General features: G+C 56.9%; 1 protein-coding gene across 1 annotated transcript in view; it reads left to right on the top strand.

Moving 5' to 3' along the window:
- Positions 1 to 23,921, top strand: part of ALX4 (ALX homeobox 4) — a 44,390-nt gene extending 20,469 nt beyond the window's left edge. The window contains exons 2-4 of the mRNA XM_036260134.1: positions 12,022 to 12,332; positions 19,045 to 19,173; positions 20,098 to 23,921. Of these exons, the coding sequence (XP_036116027.1) occupies positions 12,022 to 12,332; positions 19,045 to 19,173; positions 20,098 to 20,427 (770 nt within the window). The 3' untranslated portion in view covers positions 20,428 to 23,921. The remainder of the gene's footprint in view (positions 1 to 12,021; positions 12,333 to 19,044; positions 19,174 to 20,097) is intronic.
- The last annotated feature ends 285 nt before the right edge of the window (positions 23,922 to 24,206 follow it).

The following is a 24,206-nucleotide window of genomic DNA, read 5'->3' as shown; positions in this document are numbered from 1 at the left end:
ACTAAACTCCCGTCTGGGTCCCATTCAAATGATTACAAATACAGGTTCCTGGATAAAGTGTTGTCTCCCTCCCCTCCCATTTATGTACATACTTCTTTAAAATAATATTTTATATTACGCCAATTCCCCAAATGTTAATATTTCACCATAATTTGTGGTATCAATCTCTCTTGCATTCTCTATGTATAGATAATATGCATATAAATATATACATATTATTTCTTTCTGAACTGCTTAAGAGAAAGTTGCAGACATATACTTCCTTACCTATGAGTACTTCAATATTCACTGGAAAATGAATGAAAATCAAGACTCAGTGTTGGGGAGAGAACAAAAGAGAATTAGTTGGATGTGAGCTAGAGGGTGTTGGAGACCCTGAAGACCAGTCTTGAGAAAAGGCACGGGCCCACATCTGAGACCCCAGTGTTCAGTGGACCAGCACTGAAGACGGGGTGTGATGGGGCTGATGCAGAGGCATCTGAAGGAGCCATTCTCCTGTGACTCCCAGTCTTTCCCCTTCCTCCTCACTGCCCTGTCCCAGTCCTACACAGGGTACCCACCCCAGGAAGGTCCAGGGGACGTGCCCCAGGCTTGGGCTTCAGACCCAGGCTCTGCCTCTTATCAGTTGTGTATTCTTAGCCAAGTCATGTACTCCCTCTGGCCTCAGTTTCTGGGGCCATGGAATGGGGATCTTTTACGTGGTTGCAGAGTCAGTAACCATGACAGTGGTGCATGACTGGAGTCCTAGTACCAGTGAAGCATGAAGCACAGTTCCCGGTTTTCAGGGAGATCTCGGTGCTGACTCCTCTTCCTTCCCTGGCTCTGGGAAGCCCCCTCCATCCCCTGGACCAGAGAAAGACCCCACGCCCCTGTGCTGGGAGGACAGAGAGCTTCTGTCTGCAGTCCTGCCTCTGCTGAGTCTCCCTTGGGAAGAACCCACAGAAGAGTTGGCATCAAATCTGCCAGCCACATGGAAAGCCAACCAGGCAAAACACCAGGGGCCCTGGGGAAGGGGGGCATTTTCTCAGCTCATTTGCAAGTAGCTGGAGAGCCAAGACCCCCCAGGCTCTCCAAGGGAGGCAACTCTGAGGAATAAAGGGAGCTCAGGTCAGACTGCCCCTCGGTGCCGCTGACATTCGGAGGGCCCACCTGGGACATGAGGATGCTCAGGTTACCAAGGAGCCAAGAACGTGAGAGGCCTCAGAACGAGAGGAGAAACAGGCTCTGCGGGGAAGGGCAGGGGCCCACCACACTCAGCTCTGTGCCCTCGGAGTGCTAGGACAACGGCAGACACGTGGAGGACTGCATAACTACCTGCTTGGCAGACCCGCCCAGGTAGGGCCTGGGTCTTCAACCAGACTTCTAGAAACTTCATGGAGGACTGGGGCCTGAGGCACCACCTTTGCCCAGAGGAACTTTATTGGGACTGCAGTGCCTCCTGGTGGCCGGTGTGAGCAACTGCAGCCTTGATTCTGGCCAACTGGGTGTGTGGCCCTACAACCTTCCTGCGGGGTCCAGGGAACCCACCCTGTGCCGGGCAGAGCATCCCAAGACCCAGTGACTCCTTCTCTGCCTTGGCTTCCTGCAGAGGCTGTGCTCTCTCGGTAACTCTTCCTCCCTGGCAGGGATTTAGACAATACTGATGGAGCTGAAGAAACAGAAAAGCCAAGGGTTTGTCCATGACCATTGAAGCCACGAGATCACCTTTGGTCTTCATTCCCTGCCCTGAGTTTCCCCGGTTTCCCTGAGCCCCCTCATTCCACAGGGTCTGCGACCCCCACGCCGCAGCCACCCCACACCAAGTGTGTGCTGAGGGACCAAGGCCTGGACCACTTCCTGTGTGCCCTTGTTACCCTCAGCGGGGTGTGCAAAGCTGCCACCGTGATACCAGAGACAGAGCCCAGGCCTGGCTCAGGCCCCAGCCGCGCACCAGGGAGCCCTGCTCTGCCCTGCTCCTAGTCTGGTGGGGAGCAGCCCCACAAACCAGCACTTGAAGACAGGACATTCAGTGTTGACGTGGTAACACTGACCCCAGCCTGGGGGTCAGTTGGGAGAAGGGTCACCTTGGAAGCCCAGTAGACACAATTCACAAAAGGAAAAATACAACAAATAAAAGGTTTAACTTCACTGATGATCTCAAAACTGTAATTTCAAACAAAATTTCGCTTGTATCCTTCACACGGGCAGAGATTTGGAAACACGATGGCTGGCACTGGCCTGCGGCAGGGGCACCTGCTGGGCGCCGAGGAGACTGGCGTGTTCCCAGAAGACAGTCTGCCGTGTTTATCAGAGGTCTTAAGGCGCGTGTGTGATAGAACCCAGTATTTCTAGTTCTGGGAGTGTCTTCGAAGGAAATCACCAGGAATGCATCGAGGGATTTAACTGTAAGGATGGTCATCGCAGGCCTGTTATCATCTCCAAGAATCAGAAACTTGTGTGCCTGACAGTAGAGGATTGATCAAAGACAGAGCGTGCCCTGGCCAGTTTTGCTCAGCAGTTAGAGCATCGGCCCGCAGACCGAAGAGTCCAGGTCCGGTTCCTGCTAAGGGCATGTACCTCAGCTGGGTCGCGTGGGAGGCAACCACTCGATGTGATGTGTCTCTCTCACATCGATGTTTCTCTCTCTCTCTTCCTCCCTCTCCCCCGCCCGCTGTATCTGAACATAAATGCAAAAATGTCCTCAGGTAAGGATAAAACAAAACAAAACAAAAAAGATAGAGTGTCTCTGTGGTGAAATACTCTGTAGCCATTAAAAATGATGTGATGGAAGAACAGCATGGGAAAACATACTGGATAGTCTTAGGTTAAAAAAAACTTACAGAAAATGTGTGTGTGTGTGTGTGTGTGTGTGTGTGTGTTACAGTTTTCTTCTTTTGGCCTGTCTTGATTGTTAAAAAATTTTTCATGTGGAACATAGATAAATGCATGTAATGAGAAGAAGCCCCAAGAAGTACCGAGAATGACATACAGGCGCCAACAGTAGCTAGCCAGCTGCAGGAGGGGCAGAAGGACACACCAGTCAGAAGGAAGCCGAAGCCCTGGAGCGGGGCGCTGGGGACGTGGAAGCAGACCTGTGGGATTGGAAACCAGGGGGCGGGGGTTGGGGCCTGTCTTCCCAGGGAATCCCGGATGCCAGGGTGAGCCTGATTTGTAGGGTTGCAGAATTAGCAAAAAAACCCCCAAACTAACAACAAAACCAGGATGCTCATTTAAATTTGAATTTTAAATCAACAATAATTTTTAGTATAAGTACTTCCCATGCACACTTTCAGACATATTTATACTAAAAGGTGATGCACTGTTTCTCTGAACTTCTGATTTTACTGAGCACCCTGCATTTTATCTGGCAGCCCTAGTGAGGGCTCAGCGAGGCTGAGGAGACGATCGGATGTGTGAGGTGTAGACCGCTCCCCATTTGTATTTGAGGGTAGTGAGCCTGCAGGCAGGGAAAGCCGTTTAGAAGGTCTGAACGGGAGCTTGAGTTCTGGGAATCTCCAGTATCCAGAAGGCCTCAGAGTCGTGGCGGGACCCAGTTTGTGAGGACGGTGGCCAGTGCCCACTGCAAGAGGGGACTTTCTCCGAAGCTTCTTCCCTCCCCTTCCTCCACCCTCTTCCAAGTGGTGCTCATGTCCCGAATCCCAAAACCGCACAGCGGCGTCCAGCACCGGACCGGAGCCGGCACCGCTCAGGGTTCTAATCACTGCTTTCATACAGCGTCTTAAAAAAAAAAAAAAAAAGAGCAATTCCTGCCCATGGTAGGAAAAACAGAAAACGAATTAAAACAAACAAAAAAAAAAGGAACAAAATTAACCCATATACCTGTATTCTTACCTCTGGAAACTTCTAGTATTTTCTAAGGACAGATACCCACCCACCCCCATCCTCCTTTTTCCCCCCCAAAATGAGATTTACTTGATATATTATGAACATTTTTCCAAATACTAAAATACTATTCTTCTGTAATATCAGTTTCATTCATTCGTTCATCAAATGTTCATTGAACACCAGTTACGTGCCCAACACGAGGCATCAGAATGAAGGGATATATTCAGATGCGCTCTCTGTGTTTTGGAAGGGAGAGAGAGACAATAAACAAAGGGAAAACAAATGAATAAATACATAATAATGTGTGTTAAATGCCAAGAAAGACACAGTGTGCAGGGTAAAGAAGATGAGGCTGGATCTTCCGTCACCCTTCATTTAACCAGTGTCCTAGTACCAGATATTTGGGTTATTTTGTTCTTCTGTATAATAATGCCATGATAAACTTTCTCTCTACTTCATTCTTTGTGCTCATCCATAATCATTTCTTCAGGCTAAATTCCTAGAGGTGGGGTTACTGGGGGAAGACATGCAAACTTTTTTTTTTTTTTTTAATCCTCACCCGAGGACATTTTTGCATTTATCTTCAGATAGAGCAGGAGGGAGAGAGGGAGGAAGAGAGAGAGAGAAACATGGATGTGAGAGAGACACATGGCGTGGCTGCCACCCACACGACCCCAACCAGGGCCAGGGACAAACTGCAACCGAGGTATGTGCCCTTAGCGGGAACCGAACCCGGGACTCTCCGGTCCACGGGCCGACGCTCTAACCGCTGAGCCAAACTGGCCAGGACGACATGCAAACTTTTCACTTACTTAGTTTTTCTTTAGTATATTTAAACACCCTTCGTATTTTCTCTGTAGCTTACATCTCTTCTATTTTAAAGTAACATCCTGTAAAATTAAAATTTGGGCGGTGCAGTTTTATGAATTGTAACGCATCCTTGGACAGAATGGGACACAGGATGGGGCCACACACCAGTGTAGCCCTTGTGGTCAAGCCCCTCCCCCTGCCCCTGGCAACAGCGATCTGGTCTCCGTCCGGACACTGGCGCCGTTCCCTTGATGCATAAGAGCGGCTGTCCGTGACGCCCACCCCGGGCTGTCTTCTGTGGCAGACCACAGCACTGCCTTTGAGAGTCAGCCATGCCATTGCTTGTATCGACACGTGTTCCTTTCCTCCCCGACCGTACCCCATCGCACGGCTGCTCCAGTCTGCTCGGCCGTTCCCCTGTTAAAGGACATTCGCGCTGTGTCCAGTTTGGGGCGATTATGAGCAAAGCTGCTATAAAATAGCATGCAGGTTGGATGGCCCCTGCCCCGCCCGAAAACGTCTGTTGTTTTAGGGTAAATGCCTGGCAGAGAGATTGCGGGGTCCGGCCGGCCGTGTTCAGCCCTGACACCGCCACACTGTCCCCCCGTGCGGTGAGAGTTCCAGCTGCTCCACGTCCCACCGTCGCTTGGTATCGTCAGGTTTCTATTTCCCCTGCAGCAGGTGTGTGGTGACATCTCATCGAGCCGTAGTGTGTGTGTCCCTGGTCCGGAGCAGGCTGAGCGTGTTTTCATGCTTTTTTGCCACCTGTATATCTTCTTGGGTGAAATGTCTATTACATATTTTACCCAGTTTTTTGTTGTTGTTGTTGTTGTTGTTGTTGTTTTAACATTACGGTTAACTAAACTCCACACCTACCTTCTTCAGATTTCGCTGGCTCCCCCTAATGTCCTCTTACTGTCCCAGGGCCTGTGAGGAGACCACCTTCACTTAGTCCTCATGCGTCCTTAGCTTCCTGTGGTCTGTGAGTTTCTTGGACTTGCTTTGCTTTGAGAGGCATGCTTAGGGCTGGGTCCGTGTGTGCAGGTGACCAGGAGCACCTGCGTCGCCTGAGGGTGGCTGGTCCGAGCACCTGCGCGTCCGGCTCACTGTCCTCTGCAGAGGGGCAGCTCCATGGGGCAGGGACACTGTCCCCACTGGTGCACAGGCTCCACACATGTTTGCTAAATGTCACTCCAGTTACTGCTGCCCCTTCAGCCTTACTTATTGGGCCTGGAGCTGAACTAGGGACATCACGCTGAGCTCTGGACAGAGCCCAGTGGCAGATGAGGTGGGCTAGGGACATGATCAATGGCTAACCTTTAACCTCCACCCCCACCCCCACACGACTGTTTGGACAGCAGTGGGTTTAGTCAGTGCCCTTTAAATAGCATGAAAGGGCCTCACGCTGGCCTGTTTTGTTTAAGGAGATTACATCGGCGCTGTGCACTCGGCCACAGGGGGCGTGAGGCCGGCTCACCGAGAACAGAGCGCGCGGCATGTCCCCCACAAAGCAGATGTTTGGAGGAAAAATAGATGTAATCAAAACCATGGAGGATAAAATTACTCAGACCCCTTACACATACACTCCACATGCAAGGGCCTGTGCCTGACTACACACACACACACATACACACACGCAATGCATCCCACTGACCACACAAGCACGCATGCTCCGCAGGCAAGCACACGTGTGTTCCCACACCCACGCACGACTGCCGGCCGCGCCACGTGCCGAGGGCGCACACATGCAGTACCCACGCACGCAGTACCCACACAGGCATCCGGCACCCTCTCCCCAAATGGCTTCAGAAGTTTCTTCTCTTTAAACCACAGTCATAAAAGATTCTCTTTAAATCATAGTCGTAAAAAGGAATCCCAGTCACCTTTGGAAATCTCGGTTAGACTAGATTAGAGCGACGCCACGGGGTTGAGCCAGGACCCGTGGGCAGAGGTCAAGGGAATGAAAAAAGGTTTCCTATTTCTCGAAATCCCAAATCCAGAGGACCAGCGACTCCCAGAAGAGTTCAGGCCAAGGCCAGAGGGCCTTCTGCGCTGCTGAGGGACAGTAGCGTTTACCTATTTACCTGCCGTTGTCTGCCGGGCATTTACCTGCGGTTGTCTGCGGGGCCTTTACCTGCGGTTGTCTGCGGGGCGTTCACCTGCGGTTGTCTGCGGGGCGTTTACCTGTGGTTGTCTGCGGGGCGTTCACCTGCGGTTGTCTGCGGGGCCTTTACCTGTGGTTGTCTGCGGGGCATTTACCTGCCGTTGTCTGCCGGGCATTCACCTGCGGTTGTCTGCGGGGCGTTCACCTGCGGTTGTCTGCGGGGCGTTTACCTGTGGTTGTCTGCGGGGCGTTCACCTGCGGTTGTCTGCGGGGCGTTCACCTGTGGTTGTCTGCGGGGTGTTCACCTGCGGTTGTCTTCGGGGCGTTCACCTGCCGTTGTCTGCCGGGCATTTACCTGCGGATGTCTGCGGGGCGTTCACCTGCGGTTGTCTGCGGGGCGTTCACCTAGGTTGTCTGCGGGGCGTTCACCTGCGGTTGTCTGCGGGGCGTTCACCTGCGGTTGTCTGCGGGGCGTTCACCTGCGGTTGTCTGCGGGGCGTTCACCTGCGGATGTCTGCGGGGCGTTCACCTGCGGTTGTCTGCGGGGCGTTCACCTAGGTTGTCTGCGGGGCGTTCACCTGCGGTTGTCTGCGGGGCGTTCACCTGCGGTTGTCTGTGGGGCGTTCACCTGCGGTTGTCTGCGGTACCATCATGCCGTCAGGGCCTGCATACCTTCCGTGGGGCAGTCGGTGCTTACTCTCGATGTTTTTTTTATTTTTTTATTTTGTTTTTTTAATCATTTTTCTATATTGATTTTAGAGAGAGGAAGGGAGAGGGAGAGAGATAAGAGATAGAGACATTGATGAGAGAGAACATCGATTAGCTGCCTCCTGCATGCCCCCTGCTGGGGATTGGGCCCACAGCCAGGCCGTGTGCCCTGCCCGGGAATCGAACCGGCGACCTCCTGGTGCATGGGTCGATGCGCACCGGCCAGGCACGCTCAATGTTTTACGCATATTACTTGATCTCTCTGGGTAGTCCGAGGGTTATTTCCACATCAAGACATTCCACTGGGAAGACGCAGATCGGATGACATTGCCCTGGGCCCAGCACCAGTCCAGAGTCCTAGGACCTGCCTGAGGGAGGGCAGGGCGGAGTCGGAACCGGAGGCAGGTGACCTGGGCCCAGGTGGGGCTTGTTGCTCCTCAGCCTCATGCGGCTCTGGGTGCCACTGCCACTGAAGGTCTCCCGGTGGACTTGCCTCCACCGCAGCGTAGGAGCATGGTGGGCGCGGAGCTGGGCCTGGCAGATGCTGGACGGGTCTCCCGGACACTGAAATTCCCAAGGCGCCTCCCTGAAGCCCGGCTCTGTGCTCCTCGCGCCTCCCGGGCCCTCCCTGCTCCCCCTGCTCCCTGCGTGTAGATCCTTCCATGTTTGTCTTGGTCTCCTACCCTCTCCCCCTTGGTGATCTCATCTCCTGCTTCAGCTGTCAACCTTTAACGGACGCATTAGTCATCACATGCCTCTCTTCTCAAGTGTCCTGTGCCCTGTTCTGTCTGCCAGGGTGATCGGTGCATTCGCTCATCGATGCTACATGCTCTGCATGTCTGCTGCAGGGCCGGCACAGGAGGAGCACAGGAAGCTGGACAGAGAGAGCCCAGTCATGACTGTTAGAAACTGTTCCTTTCTTCTTCAGCAACTTCTTACTGCACATCTGCTACCTGCCTGTCCTGGGGTAAGCCCTGGGCCGAGAAGGGACACATGGCATGAGGTCCCAACCCTCGGGGAACTGACATTCTACAGAGGGCTTGATTATATACTGGTCAGAAACAGGAATCAGAGAGGCTGAGCAGAGGACAAAGGGGCTGCATGGCTGTCACAGCCCGAGAGGGGCTTCCTGGAGGAGCCGGTACTTGGCTGGATCTTGGAGGTCAAGGGACATTCCAGGCAGGCGACAGGAGGTGGGGGCAGTAATTCAGCCGGAGTCTGAGGGCCTGTTTTAGCGGCCGTCTTATTGGGAAGAGCAGCACAGAGCGAGCTGCACCTGACAGCACCCAGGTCCCGGGGCTGATTCTCCACCAGCCCCTCAGAAGCATCTAGTCAGAGAACAGTGTGTCGGCTCCGCTCCCACCCAGCTCCGTCCCCGGCATCCACGGTCTCAGACGGGCTCCATAAACCCGGGGCCACCCGAGGAGCAGAGTGGGGATGAAAACTGTCCAGTCAGGGGCTGGGAGACTTAGACAGAGGACAGTGGCTCTAACTGTCCACAGGGCTGTCTTGGAGCAGGACCTGGAGGTTCAGAACCAGGACCAGTGGGCCAGATCTACAGGAGACAGACAGGCTGGACTTCAGGATCAATGTCCAGCTGTCTGGGGGCAATGAGCCCTCTGTCCCCAAGGCCAGGGTGACAGCACTTGGTGGAGATGCTGGGGGTGGAAGGAGGTTGAAATAGATGCCCCGAGTTCGGGGTCCTTGGACCGAGAGGGCCTTGGCTCATCATTCTGACCAGCTGGGTGGCCACAGAACCTTGAGGAACTTTCCTTTGCTGTCTAAATTAGGACCTGGCCTCGGGATTTAAAACAAGATGATCAATAATCATGACTGAGGTTAGGAGGCTGTTTTTCCTCTTTGCGGACCAGAAGCATCAGTTTGCCAGATTTCCTCCATCTGCAGCCTTTACGGTCAGCTGACGTTTGTCTGGACGCAGATATGCCCCACCCCCCTTCCCATCCAGAGCCTGAGGGACGGTCCACTAGTCCTGAGGTGGGAGGGATACTCCAGTGGGTTGAGGCAGGGGCCCCACTGCAGAGGGGACATGCCTGCTCCCATTCGCAGACGAGACTGGCATGAAGCGAGTCATCTGAAGTCACCGCAGACAGTGCTGGAGCTGAGACCCAGAGCAGACCTGGCAGCTCGGTCTGGTGGTCTCTGCACACACACCATGCTTCCTCCCCGTCTCTCCCTCACCGTCTCCGTCTCAGTGAGTGGCTGGAGGTGGGGAAGCCGAGTTCTTCTCACCATGGAAGACTGGACATTCTGCCGCCTCCCCACCAGCTACGCCCAGAACCAGCTCAGCGCTGGGGGCTGCTCTCAGGGGCTGAATCCTCGCTCCATCACCCTCAGGGGCTGGTCCTTCTGTCCCCAGGACAAGGGAGTAGGATCCTTGGTTATGCGAGGCCCTGGATCCCTCTGCCCCTACAGCTCTCCTTGGGGGAGGATCCAGGAGCATGGAGGCCACGGTCTTTCACCAAGTAGCATACATTCCCTGCTCTCTCTATGGCCTGTTCCCCCCAGTTAAAACCAGGACTTTGGGCTGGTCCCTGACCATCCTCTGTTTCTATAACATGGAGCTCCCTCTGCTCAGCCCCGCCCCTGTGGCTGTGCAGTGGTTCCAACCCCGGGCTGGGAGCAGAGGATGCTCCGAGGGGCCAGCAGGTCACAGGATAGGGTCTGGGGAGCAGAGCTACGGCAGGAGGGGTAGGGGCTGCCCCCTCCCAGTCTGGCCTCCAGGAAGTTGCATAACAGATGTTTATTTTTGGTGAGGTTGAGTGGGATTTCTTCTCTTTAAAAAAAAAAAACAACTCAAAATATAAAACTGATTTGTCTGCCAGGAAGATAAATATCTTTGCTGAAAGCCCTTGGCCCAGCTGCCAGCTGCAGTTTGCATGAAGCTGTCACTGAGGACCTGGCCGTCTGTGTGCCTGGGCTCACGTGGTGTCGTGCGTGATTGCTGTGGGCTGGCCCACCACCCTGGTGGCGTCAGCACTGGCAGTGACCCTCAGAAACGTCCTCCTGAAGCTGCTTCCAGGCTCACTGGCCTCCACCCGCTTCCCTTCAGAGCCTTAGAGAGGGAGGTGGGTGCGACAGAGGTGGAATGCCCCTGTCAGCTTCCCCAGCAGGAAGAGCAACCCCGGTGCACACAGAAAGCCTGCAGCGTCGGCCCCAGAACCAGGGCGGAGTCAGGAGACCTGCCGCCACCTGGACCTGTTCCTAGACGAGGAGACCGAGGGTCAGAGTGACACTCATGCTTGCGATGGTCAGTTTGTGTGTGTGAAAGGTCTTGTCAGATGCTCCTCACATGTGTCTCAGTAATCCATTACGTTATCTGACTCCACCAGAGCACAGACCAGGGACTGTGTCTGACAGGGGCTCGCACCCGTCTCCAGACACCAGCCCCACGCCCTTCCCACAGCGCCGCACACGCTCTGACTCCGGCGCTCCAGGGTCTGCGCCCTGGGAGGACTCCTCAGGGTCGGTCTCTGTTGGCAAACGCAGACCAGCCTGAGGTACTGACACCGGGGAAACTTACACAGCTGTTCCTGTGCGGAGTGCTCTACACGGTGACCCTGTAACCCTACGGCCACCCCGTGAGCATGCCTAGCCCAGGCCTCTTCATCCCCATGTCGGAGAGGAGGAAACGGAAGCACAAAGAGCTTAAGTGAACTGTCCGAAGCACACAGCAGGAGAGGGTCCCTGTGGGATTCATACCCTGGTGCCCACTGATGCCCGCTCTCCAACCCTGGGGCCACTGTGTCTGCCCAGGGTGCTAACGGGGCTATCTGGACGTGAACAAGCTACGTCCTGCCCCACCCTTCCACCCTGGCCTCTGCCCCCTCGTCCTTGACCGGCATGGTCCTTTCCAGCTCTGAGCCTCTAAGAACCAGTGGGCGGGGCCCCGTTCTGACGGACAGCGGGGCCTGTGGGCCTGGGCCTCCAGCTCTGTGTAAATCTACCGGGGCCCATGTGGAGGGGCCGGTCACCGCTTGGCCAGTCGGTGAGACCAGTGCGGAGGGCAAGGGGATATGGATTTCTGGAGAAGAATCTCCACAAGTCCTACTGAACCCCAAAAAGGACCAGGTCAGGAAAGGAGGGGCATTTCCGCCTGCCTCAATTCTGGCCTCTCCTCCTCATCCCAAGCTCAGTTGGGCCAGAAATGACTGCTGAATGAGTTTTCCCTTCCACCCCGGGGAGCCCCAGGCAGTGAATCAGCATCCTCCACGCCCAAAGGAGAAGTTCTGGCAAAGGGGCCCTTCTAGGAGAAGACTGAGGTCAGTAGGGTGGGAATTAAAGGTCATAGAGGTCATATTGACTGACCCAGAGTCACTAACACTGATGCTGTAAGGGGACCATTTTGAGATGATGGTAAAGAGGCTCAGAGAGGGAAAGGATTTGCCCAAGTTCACAGAGCGTGGTAATGGTAAGCTAAGATTAGAACTCAGGTCTTCTGACCTCATATCCAGTGCACCTCTGAGAGAGACAAGGCAGGGGATGGCACCCCATTCCTCCCTCCTCTCTTGCTTGATTCAGCCATTGGTTTCTGACCTTGTTTCTTTCCCCCTCAGCCAAAGAGAGCTCCCTGAGTGAGCCAGAGTTACCACCTGACTCTGACACCGTGGGGATGGACAGCAGCTACCTCGGGGTGAAGGAGGCTGGGGTGAAGGGGCCCCAGGACCGGGCCAGCGCCGACCTCCCCAGCCCACTGGAGAAGGCCGACTCAGAGAGCAACAAGGGCAAGAAGCGGCGGAACCGAACCACCTTCACCAGCTACCAGCTGGAGGAGCTGGAGAAGGTCTTCCAGAAGACCCACTACCCCGACGTGTATGCACGGGAGCAGCTGGCCATGAGGACGGACCTCACCGAGGCCCGTGTGCAGGTCAGTTAGGGTGGGGTGGCGAGCAGGGCTCCCTTGAGCTGGTGACTGGAGCTGAGACTGCCTGACCATCCCTCAATGACATTCTCTGCACCTCAGTCCAAGGAGAGCCCCAGAAGTCTGCCTTTATCCACTTTAGTGTTGGGCTTCTTGCTCTGTTTGGAGCAGGATTGAAAGAAGCAGGGCCCTGCAGAGGGGCCGGAAGCCTGTAGCTGTATTTCTGCGCTCTGAGTGGTGTGAAAGTCTAGGCCGTTTCATGAGGAGGAGATGACTGGTCTCTGCTCTTGAAGGCCGACCTCTTAGAAAGGAAACAGGGAGAAACTTAAAGACATCCACAGCCGCCCAAAGGGCTGAGACAGAGAACAACCCAGCCCTTCCTTCTGCCCAGGACGGCCACCTGCTCCTCCATCTTTCAGGTCTCAACTCGATATACCTCCTTTGAGAAGTCTTCCTGACCGTCATGGTGAAAGCCATAGCCCCCTACCACCACCCAATCACACAACACAACACAGCGAAATCCAGCACAGCTCAATTCAGTACAACCCAGCTCAACCCAAACCAACACAACCCAAAACCACCCAATACAACTCAACCCAACCCAACTCTACACAACCCAACACAACCCAATTCAACTCAACACAACACAACAAAATCCAGCACAGCTCAAACCAATATTACCCACCTCAACCCAAATCAACACAACCCAAAACCACCCAACAGAACTCAACCCAACCCAACTCTACCCAAACCAACACAACCCAATTCAACTCAACACAACAAAATCCAGCACAGCTCAATCCAGTATTATCCACCTCAACCCAAACCAACACAACACAACTCAACACAATGCAACCCAACAAAATTCAACCCAACCCAGCTCAACCCAAACCAACATAACCCAAAACGACCCAACACAACTCAACCCAACCCAATTCAACTCAACACAACACAACACAACTCAACACACCAAAGCCCATCACAGCTCAATCCAATATTACCCACCTCAACCCAAACCAACACAACCCAACCCAACACAGTACCACACAAGCAAACCATGTTACCTACTACCTCATTATCCTATTTTCTTTGTAGAAATGACTGGCTTAAATTATTTTATCTGTTTATCTCCTCCCACTAAAATACGAGTCCCTGAGGGCAGGTACTGTCTGATAGTTTGTCACTGTATTCCTACCAACTAGAGAAGGCCAAAATCAGAGCAACAAAGACAAAAAAATAATAATTCATGGACCGATTGACCTTTTTGTCCAGAGAGGGTGTCCCTGCCTCTCTGCATGAAATTATAGCAAAGACAGAACCAAACGGGAAGCCAAGACCTCTGAGCACCCCAAAGCAGGTGACAGAACCTCTGCACCAAAGCCTCGACTTCAGCTTAGCACAAACTCGACGCCATGCTCAGCCTGCCTGTCTACCCCAGAGCATGTTAGAAATAGCAAATGAGGTGTTGTCAAATCGCAGCTTTCCCCACTCCAGTGTGCTAGGGAAATCAACAGCTTGAGGAGAAGGGAAATTTTTAAAATATGTTTTCTAACTGATATTTTTAGAGAGAGAGAGAAACATTACTGGGAATCGAACCGGGACCTCTCAGTCCACGGGATGATGCTCAATCCACTGAGCCACACCAGGCGGGTTTTTTTTTTGTTTTTTTTTTTAAAGCAGCACAGCTCAGCTCAGCTCAGCTTAGTTCAGCGCAGAGGGACTCCCAGTGCCCGGACAAAGAGCCCTTCCTTAGCAGACCCCAAGGGTGCCTCCTGTTGCATTAGTTCACTCAGAATCTCAGGCAGAGGTTTTCTGCGGCAGTAAAAGGTTCGTCAGTCTCCACCATGTGGGGAGGCATTTGTGGTTTAGGCCAGAATGATGTTTATGTACAAGGGTGAATGGAGAAAAGGGCGGGCAGTCACCTGCACACACGTAGCCACCCAGACGTGCTTCATTCCGCCCGGAAGTGATTCTGAAGGGTGGGATTGTGGAAGCCTCGGTTCCTGAGCGCAGGCTGGCTGTTGGGTGGCTGGGCATCCAGGGGCTGTGTGGGGAAGGAGGGCAGGGCGCTGGGGCTTTCCTGGGATTCCAGGAGCCCTCTCGCACCCACTCTCTCCTTCGAGTGGGGAAAACCAGCCACGAGACCTCAGCTGCCCAGAGTCTGGCCTTAGCTCAGCCAGAGGACTGGGAGTAGGTGCCGACAGGCTCAGCCTGGTGTGGGATGTTCTGTAGGTGCTGTGTCGGTGTGGGATAAACCGGTTCATTTTCTGTGCAGGATGTGTACGCCTGCGTGTGTGCATGTGCGTGTGCCTAGCAAGTGGACGGGAGTGCCCAGGCGTAGAACTCACTTAGTATTGAAAGAAGGATGGCTTGTCCAGGACACAACATGGAAATGACACTGGGCACGTCTAGCATTTTTCAGTCACCACCGTCCAGCTGAAAGAGAGTTCCCTCTGCGCACACACACACGCGCGCGCACACACACGTGTGCCTGCCTCCAAAAAGTTGAGGCAGCTTATAATTAAAGACTTACTATGTTATCTAGGAACAAGAATGATTTTACAAAATGGGAAAGTAATTGTGTCAAAAATCTAGGCGGGCTTAGCATCCTAGTTGCCGCTGAGCAGATTTCACTTCTGACCTTCCCAGCAGCCAACGCAGAAAGAGAAACGCTAACGGATTGCAGGTTTTATCACCTACGGGGGAGACCACAGAATTGCAGGATATTCGTGCTGGGAAGCATCGCTTGGTCCCTGGATGACAAGGAAGAAGAGTCTGGGGCGGGGCGGAGTGACTGTGATCGGGAGGCGGAGGGGCCTCCGTGGCAGGGCTGGGACTAGGACCCGAGGCTCCGAGTTCCACCCCTGGCGTCCCTCACTTCAGTTAGCTGTACGGGACACGTGACAGATTGTTCCGAGACTTCTTTGTGTGAAGGCAGCAGAGTGGGTGGGATGTGCATGTGCGTCAGACCTCTGGGCTGAGCCCGGAGCCTGGCAGTGCCCCGAGGGGCGGAGGGAGTGGCCATGGAACCCCTTGCTGGCCTCCGCTCCATGAGTCTGGGGCCCAGAACCAGCTGGTGGGAAGCCAGGTGCCGGGTGTAGAGTGGCGGTGGGGACAGGAGGCGGTGATGGGGGCCCCTGAGATGGACCTATCCTGGGAAGGAGCCCGGGGTTTGGCCCTGCTCCAGGGGGCTGCAGGGGCCTCTCTCGGCTGTCTGGGATTCCGATCTCCACAGCTGGTGTCTGAAGACAATGAGACAGAGGCTTCCCCACCCTGGGCCACCCCGCCCGGGCCCCAGATGGGCTGCGGTGAGCAAGCCCTCTGCCAGGACGGTTGGTTCCTTGGGGAGAGGCTGTGCTGAGTGGGCCCATGCCGGGGTGGGCCTGGGAACGGGGTGGTCCTGGGGTGAGCCACGCAGCAGGGAAGGCGGGGACCTTGCGGTCTGCTCCGCTCCCTGGGGCTGCGCAGTGGAGACAGGCCTGGGGCGCAGACTCCGGGCGGGGCGAGGGTTCGGGGAGAGCTCCCAGAGCACCAGGCTCCGGGGCTCAGAATGGAAGGACACGCAGAGCTTCAGAACCCATGAATGTCAGCACGGGAGGAGCCTGTGAGGGGACCCCTGCCACCACCCCATTTATGTGCGAGGAGATTGAAGACCAGAGATGCTAACTCAGCTCAAGCCCCGATCTGGGCAAGAAGGCTCCAGCCTTGTGCACAGGGTAAGGCCCAGGGAGAACGGGCAGGAGCGGGCAGGTCTGCGGCCTCCGTCTGCTTCCCACAGCCGGCCACCCCCACAGTCTCCATCTTTAGTCCTCAGAGAAAGCCCTCAGCCTGACCCCAGCCCACCCCCCCGAGGACGGTGCTCTCTGCTGCCTCTCCCTCGGCTGCTCATCTATCTTTTTAGATAACCAGGTCTCCCCTCTCCCGGCCTCCTCCTCCCCCGCATGAAGCTCCAGCCCCCCCACACACATTCCATCTCCCCCCACTCTGCTCCTCCCCTCAATTCCAGGCTCCTTTAGGGACACTGGCCTCCCCTCTCCTCGCTGTGTCCCTCCCAGCCCATCCAAACCTGCCTGGGGCCCTCATAGCACCTCTGCACCTCTGCGTCCCACCCGAGTCCACAGACACGGAAACCCCCACAGTGGTGGCACTGAACCTCCTCTTGCTTCTCCCCACCCCCAAAGAAAGAATGAAGCCATATATCTCGATGCCTCCAGTGGGCTTCGCCCCTCCCCCCGACCCCCCCCCCCCCCGAAAACCCTGGGAGGTGGAGGAAGGAGCGGAAAGACCGAGCTAAGCCTGCAGGAAATTAAACATGAAATGAAAACAAGCTCCTCTGATGCATTCTCTCATCCTGCCCCCAGTCCCCCATTCCAGGCCGCTGATAAAGGGGGATCCCATTTCAGCCGCGCAGAGAGGAGACCTGACCCGCCCTTGGCTCCCAGCAGGCTCTGGGGCAGGGCTGAGACCCCAAGCCCAGGAGAGGGCGGTCTCCAGGGAGGACACAGGAAGAATGCTTCTCCTGCACTAGAGTCAAAAGCGGGAAGTGGAGTGACAGAAACGTCCACAGGCCCGTGTGTGTGCGCGCGCGTGTGCGCGCGCATGTGTGAGCACATGTGTGTGTATATACGCATGTGTGTGTGCACTTGTGTGTGCACTTGTGCACATGCATACTGGGGGGGAAGTGAGGTGCAGCCCCACACTCCCTCCCCACACTCACATGAGATACATGGACTCCATCTCCTTGGACCCTTTGACACTAAGAAAGGCCGGGAGCTATAAATAAACAAGCATGAAGTACTCTAAAAACGGACACAAGTTCCCATCTGTCTCACCTGCTGCTTTCTGAAGCATCACCCCTGTGAGGATGTCTACACAGACACCGGCCCATTTCCCAGATGCAGGAACTGAGGCTGTTGGCAGTGCCAGCGCTCCAGTGGGCACTCTTCCCCGGCCACACTTGGAGCCGGTACGGGCTGTGCACCTGCCGTCCCTCGGCCTGTCGGGGTCGGTGCGATGCAGTGAAGCTACAAGCACACGCTGCTTGGAGCGAGGGGGAGCTTTGCAAGGTAGCAAATGCTCCAGCTCTCTGGACGCAGTCCCATTTATTTGCAGATTGGTACCCCCAGGTCACAAGTGGATTTAAGTAAATTATTTCTTTGAAATGGCATTACTGCAAACATACACCCTAGCTTTGTCTCTTGCTTTTTACAGGAAGAGACCTTGACGCCAAAAGATAACAAACCCTTATTCACATGCAAATGAAGCACCCAACACACCTGGGTGGGCCAGGTTCCCCCCCTTAGGATTCAGAGAATGCATTAAGGTTGAGAGCGCCTAACACAAGGTTAAAAAACATCCATCTTCCAACCCCCCAACCCCACATGCACCTGTGCGCTGCCCCGTGGGGGCTGGTCCACACCTGGGCCGGGCTCTGCTCCCTCCTCTGAGGAAGCCGGGCCTCTCAGCGGAGAGCTGCTTCTGCAGAGGGCTCCTCTCTACCTAGTTCTGCAGCAGCACCGGTCACAGGACGGGAGTGTTTGTGCCCCCGGCAGGGACCGGGCCTGCGGAAAGCTGGCTTCCTCGGTGCTGGTGCTGGTGCTGGTGCTGGTGCCCGCCTGGTGGAGCCTGCGAGGCTCCTTGAAGCCGCGGGCCCTGTCGCTGTCTCCTCAGGTCCACAGGCTGCAGGCACGGTGCTCCCTGGGGTGCGCACTTGCACCCGGTCAGCTGGTGGCTCCATCTGGGGAGCTCCGAGCTCTGCCTCTGACAACCCCAGGCCCCTCTCCCATGGATGATTCCAAGTCAGGGCAGGGCTGCAGCCCCGAGGTGAGCCGTTGCCCATCAGCCTGGGGAAAGTTCTCAGCCTGCCAGAAATGCTCCCGCAAAGGAAACGGATCCCCACCCACCCACCCAAGATCCCAGCTTCACCTGCCTCGGAGACCACCCTCCCTGTGAGGTGCCCCGGCAAGCCTACGTCCCACCCACCCGTGCTCAGCCACAAGGGCCCTCCGGCCCTCCTGGACATCAGGCCCCTCTTCTGAGTGAGAGCTGGCAGCACCGAGGGCAACCCCTCCACGTGGCATCAGAGCCCTGCAGTCTGACTCCTGCTGCCTCTCTCCCACCGCGGCCCCCAGCTGGGCGGTGTGCCCTGGTGTTTCTAAACTGACGCCTCCCCAGCCACCGAGAGGCCCCCTCCACCCTCCCCTCCGAGAAGCTGTCCCCAACTGTCTCTGTCGCCCAGCTGAGCCCCTGGTGTGCACAGGACTTTAACACATGGTCTCTGAGCTGGGACAGTTTCCCAAGGAACGCTGCCGGAGGTTCGGGAGGGCAGGGGCTCTGGCCCGTGGGCCCCCGGGAGCCACGGACCTGTGGAACCCGTGCGTGCAGTAGAACAGCTTTATCGGGTTCTCCACCGGAGTCTGTGGCCCGCGGCACGTTAGGCCACACCTCCCATACATGCTAAGTGACCAGGGACATGTTTCATGTGTGTGACACTTGCTGGCTCTAGATTCTGAAGCTTAGCAAAAGCGAAGTTCCTGGCCAGGGTCCCGCCTGGGGTGGTTGGGGTGCGCTGCCTTCCCGACCCAGCCTCCATCAGTCTGGATGGTGAGCTCTCAGGGGTCAGCCCTGACGGGAGCCCCGTGGCCCTCAGGCTCAAGGGAGCGGCTGCACCGCCTGGGGCAGGGCCTCCCGACCCCTCGACAACTCCTTTGCCCTGCAGGTCTGGTTCCAGAACCGGAGGGCCAAGTGGAGGAAGAGGGAGCGTTTTGGGCAGATGCAGCAGGTTCGAACCCACTTCTCCACGGCCTACGAGCTGCCCCTCCTCACTCGAGCTGAGAACTACGCCCAGGTACGTCCCTGCCCCTCGAACTCAGAGGTCCTGTGAGATGGGGCTCGTGGCTTCCAGTTCCCTCAGGCCGTAAGCTGGGGGCCTCTTTCCACGGGGTGTGGAGGCCCACAGGGGTGCTGCCAAGCTCGGCTGAGTCCCCAGGCCCAACTCCCCATAAAGGCTCAGAGGGAAGTGGGGTCAGGGGGGGAAGCTGGGGAGAGGAGAGGGAGCCCAGCGGGGAGACCAGCCGTCCAGCCCAGCCCACTGCTGCCTGGCTCCCTCCACTCCCAGGGGCGTGTGGGCCTCCCGCTGGCTCCACCCACGTGCCATGCCCACCACTTCCGGAGGCAGCCCCTCAGTCCTGAGCAGGTGCAAAGCCTTGGGTGGTGGCTTCAAGATCCTCAGCCACTGGCTCTGGCAGATTTGGGTCCCACTGCCCACTCCCACCCCCTCCACACCACACCTACAAGCCCAGAGCCCCTGTTCCCAAGGCCAAAGCCCCCACTCCTGGGGACCTGGGCGGCCCTGGGCCCGGGGAGGAGCCCGAGGGAGGGTTCGTGGCTGATCTTGAGGAGCTCAGGGGCCCAGGGACAGTCTGTAGCTGTGTCTGAAATCAGGAGGTCAGCGGCTGGGGCAGGGGCCGTCCTCAGCAGGTGAGTTTTTGGCCCCAGACCCTTCACTGGACCCTTGACGAAGTTTGAAGTTCAGTCTGAAACAGCATTTCTGTTTCTGCTAGCCTGGCCCTGGGGACACGTAGCCAGAGCATAAAACCCAGGCTCTCCTGGGGCATCTGGGTGACCTTCACGTTTAGGGTGGCTCCCAGGAGAACGTTTTCATCACAACAGTGGGCTCCTAACTGGGGAGAGGTCATTCATGGGGTGGGGAAGCCCCTGTGTACCCCCCCATCTCAGCCAGCCTGTGACATCTCTCCCCTCCACCTCCCAGATTCAGAACCCGTCCTGGATCGGCAACAATGGGGCCGCCTCACCGGTGCCAGCCTGCGTGGTCCCCTGTGACCCGGTGCCAGCCTGCATGTCCCCTCACGCCCATCCCCCTGGCTCTGGGGCCAGTGGCGTCACCGACTTCCTGAGTGTGTCCGGGGCCGGCAGCCACGTGGGCCAGACGCACATGGGTGGCCTATTTGGAGCGGCGGGCCTCAGCCCCGGCCTCAACGGCTACGAGCTCAACGGGGAGCCAGACCGCAAGACCTCGAGCATCGCGGCCCTGCGCATGAAGGCCAAGGAGCACAGCGCGGCCATCTCCTGGGCCACATGACAGGGCCCCCCCCCCCCCGTCCCTCCCCCACCTCGGGGCACTGGCCACGCCCACGCTTTCCTGGCCCCCAGCCTCCCACTCGACTTTCCTCTTAGGAACCTGGCCTGGGCCGGGGACCTGACCCTCAGCACTTTCAGCCACCCCAAGTCTGAGGCCGCGTGGACTGCTGGGAGGGAGGGGACAGCAGGCCCCTGCCCCCCGGCACCGAGGCCGAGACCCCTGCTCCTGGCCAGAGGCAGTGGAGGAAGTGGTGGCCGAGTTTGCGGCTTTGCATCCATTACAAGCTGAAGACCCCTCTCCCCGCTCCTGCTCCTCCATCCTGCCCAGTCTGACCATTGAGTCCAGTTTAAATTCCCATCGAGACCCAGCAACAGCAACTGTGTCATCACGTCCGTCCTTCCTTCTTCTGTGTGGTCCCTGGTCACCGGCCCGTGACTGTGTCTGAAGAACAGTCCTCCCGTCTCCTTTCCTCTTCCCCAAACCCCACGGAATCTGGCCTCCTGGACCCAAGTCACCTGCCTCACCTTCACCCCTATGCTGGACACACCCAGAGCGAGTGGGCAGAGGAGGGGGAGCTGGAGCCAAAGAATCCAGCTGTCACCCCGCAATGCTGACATGCCCAGGCCCTCACACCCCAAAACTCTGGATCCGGGTGAACACCACAGGGAAAGATGCAGACCCCCATGGTACCTGTGTGCCGGAGGAAGGAGGTCCAGAGAGAAAGGGCTGCAGGGAGGTGTCCGGGTGGGGGCAGGGCTTGTGCACACGGTCCTCTCTGGCCACCTAACATCCCACTTCGGGCAGGATGACAGCGACGGGCAGGTGGGGCAGCTGTGTTCTCTATCCAGGCAGGCCCCTCAGGAGGGTCTTTCTCCATCCCCGTCCCATCCTGGTCACTCACTGGGGCTGCTGATCAGTGTCCTGGCATGGAAGGACTTATCCCTGGGACCCGAGCTAGGGCCTGGCACAGCGGCAGAGGGTTGAGAGCAGGTGCGGGATTTGCTGGAAGATTTGTGCCCACACTCGGCCTCCGGGCAGCAGGGTGGCCTTCTGCTGCCTCAAACTGCTTTTCCCTCATCAGCCATCTCTGGTGCACTGCCAGACCTTCCAGAGCCTTCCATGGCAGGTGGGGGCTCCGTGGCCTTCCAGGCAGGAGGCAGACAGAGCCCACCTTGACACTTGTCCCCTAGGGGATCAGTCGGCCCCTCTCTCTGGCCTCTGGCAGGGCTCAAGGGGCCGAGCTCCCCTGAGTCACTTGCTGTTCTAGATGTGGGGACAGGGTGTCCTTGGGAAGTGCATTTCCCTGCCTGTAGGAAGGGGCCTCCTGGGGGGGGGGGGCGCTCCTTATCTGCCCAACTTGATACCTGCAGCTTAATCCCAGCTGTCACCAAAGCTTGGGGCGCTCAGTATCTGTCCTCCATGGCGGCCTTTCGGGGCCCCGGAGTCCATGGCAGGTAGCCCCTGGGAGAAGCACTTGCTGTTTTTACCTTCTCCCTTGATCCTGTCGGTGAGGTGGGCCAGGTCCCTCAGGCCCCGGCGCCTGGGCGCAGCTCAGCCTCTGGGTGGGGCGGAGAGGTGTGGGGTCCTCTGGCCCCAGCTGCCCGGGGCTCAGAGGAAATCGCAGCCTCCACCTCAGCCTCCCGTTCTCATCGGCTCCAGACACAGGATGGGAAGGACCTGGCTTTGGCCTCCCTTGAAAGGAGTCCGGCCTGTTTGGGAGCCGGAGCTCTGACATCAATCTCGGACAACGACAGGGGTCTTGGCATTGAATTAGGTTTACTGGAGGCTTGGCTGTCCAGGTTTCATTCGCTGGAGTGTCTGGGAGTGACTCTTAGGAAGCCTTTCCAGTTCCGAGGTTCACCGAGATAACTCAGACTCCCCAAAATCTAGCAAGGAAAAGGGAGAAACTGCTTGGGGCTGGGAACGGTCCCCCGTTTCCTCCTCAAAAGCTGTGGTGGCCAGAAGGATACAAGGACTTTCACCAGGAGAGAATCAGGGTGCAGAGAACACCCCAAGGAGGGGAGAGGGAGGCTCGAGGTGGAATCCTCTGGAAGGGACCCCTGGCACCAAGTTCTCTGTCTGCGTTCTGGCTGGACTTGACGTCCGTCAGGCAAGTTTCAACCACAATGCCTGAGAAGCAAAAGCCCCTGGTAGACGCGGGCGCTGTGGCCCTGGCTGCCTGTCCCACCGACTGGGCCCAGTCTTAATGGTTAAAATGCCACCCACCCCCAGGCCTGCCTAACACTGAGAATCTCACCACCAAGCTGGGGGGCAGGGGGTGATTCTAGTTAGTTCAAGGCCTTCAGGGTGGAGACAAGCAGGCCGGCCGAGGGGAGGAGGACCCCCTGCCCTGTTCAGCCAGAGGCACAGAAAGGGGAGGAGCCTGCCCTGCGCCAGGCTGCGGGCCTCGGGCAGCAGGTGCAGAGCACCCCAGCACCTGGGGGCTTCCCAGCCCGCCGGCAGCTCAGCTCTCCGCCTGGGCTCCCCCCTTCAGCCTTCTCTGCTCTTTCCCAGTTGGGTGCCCAGGCCAGGCCTGCTGTTGTAGGGCGGAGGCACCCCGAAGCAGCTCCCGGGTCTGCGTCCTCAGGAAGGCAGGCAGAGAGGAGGGCCAGCCGGGTGGCTTCGGGCTGGAAGGCGAGGTTTCCCTGGCTGTTCGCCTGAGGTCTGGCAGACGTGGCAGCCGGAGCGACGGGCAGCAGGCGGCCAGTGGGCAGCCTCCCTGCGGCCACTGCCCCGGGGCATGAAGGCGAGGGCTTGGGGCAGGCGCGGGGAGGCCGGTCCCTCCTCCCCAGTGGCACTTGGAGGACCGGCTTTGTGACTCTCCGGAAGTGCCTTCGACTACACCCGATTCCCGGCTCTCGGCCCCCCTCCCGCTCTGGGAAGCCCGTGGCCAGGTCAGCTCACGGCACTGCGAAGGTGGGGACACGCCACGCTGGCCCAGCTCCAGGCCCCTTCTGCCCTCGCTGCCCTCGTAGCCAAGAGGAACTTCCCCACGGAAACTACCACGTGTCCTGCTTACACTAGCCTGCCTCTGGGCTGGGTCCCGGGGAGACCACCGTGAGGGCCCTCCGGGGCTTCGGGGCGCACGATGGCCCTGAATGTCGGGTGCAGAGGCCCACAGGCCTAGCGGGGGAGGATGGCTGGCAAACTGGCCCCCAGGATAACGGCCCATGACCATGAAAGAGAAGATCGAGAAGCCCACACAAATCCTCCTTCTCCAAGTCGCCCACTTCACGCTGTGAAGGATGCCGGAGAGAGGGAGGGGTCCCCGTGAACACAGTACCTACCCTTGCCCGCCCCGCCCGCCCCCTTCACTAGTACATAGAGCTAGGCCTTTATACTACTGATTTGAAGGACAGATTTCAGTGTCCGGCAGTCTGGGTGCAGTGGTTGGAGAGAGAACTGAGCTAGAAGGAACACAACCTCAACCCACGCTGACTGTTCTCATTGTAAGATATTTTAACCCTGTATAAACGCAACTTCTCCTTTAGCTTAATGGCCTGGGGTGGATATTAAAAATATATATTAAAAATACATTAAAAATTCAGAAAAAAAATGTATATAAAAAAAATGAGGTCGGTTCCATAAAGTTTTACTGCCTATACCACCATGTAACTACATTACAGCAAAATATTAATAGAAACGTTCTTGCCTTTAAAGTAAGTTATTGCACTTACATCTTTTGGGGGAGGGGAGGACTATGGAGGAGAAGGGGCCGTGGGGGCTGAGGCACGGGCGGATGGAGAGTGCAAGCAGCCCCCTTGGCTGGGCACAGCCCA

The sequence above is a fragment of the Molossus molossus genome, unplaced genomic scaffold (genome assembly GCF_014108415.1).
Source record: "Molossus molossus isolate mMolMol1 unplaced genomic scaffold, mMolMol1.p scaffold_m16_p_13, whole genome shotgun sequence".
NCBI lineage: Eukaryota > Metazoa > Chordata > Mammalia > Chiroptera > Molossidae > Molossus > Molossus molossus.
The sequence above is the reverse complement of the archived record's forward strand: the minus strand, read 5'-3'. Positions and strand labels throughout refer to the sequence as shown.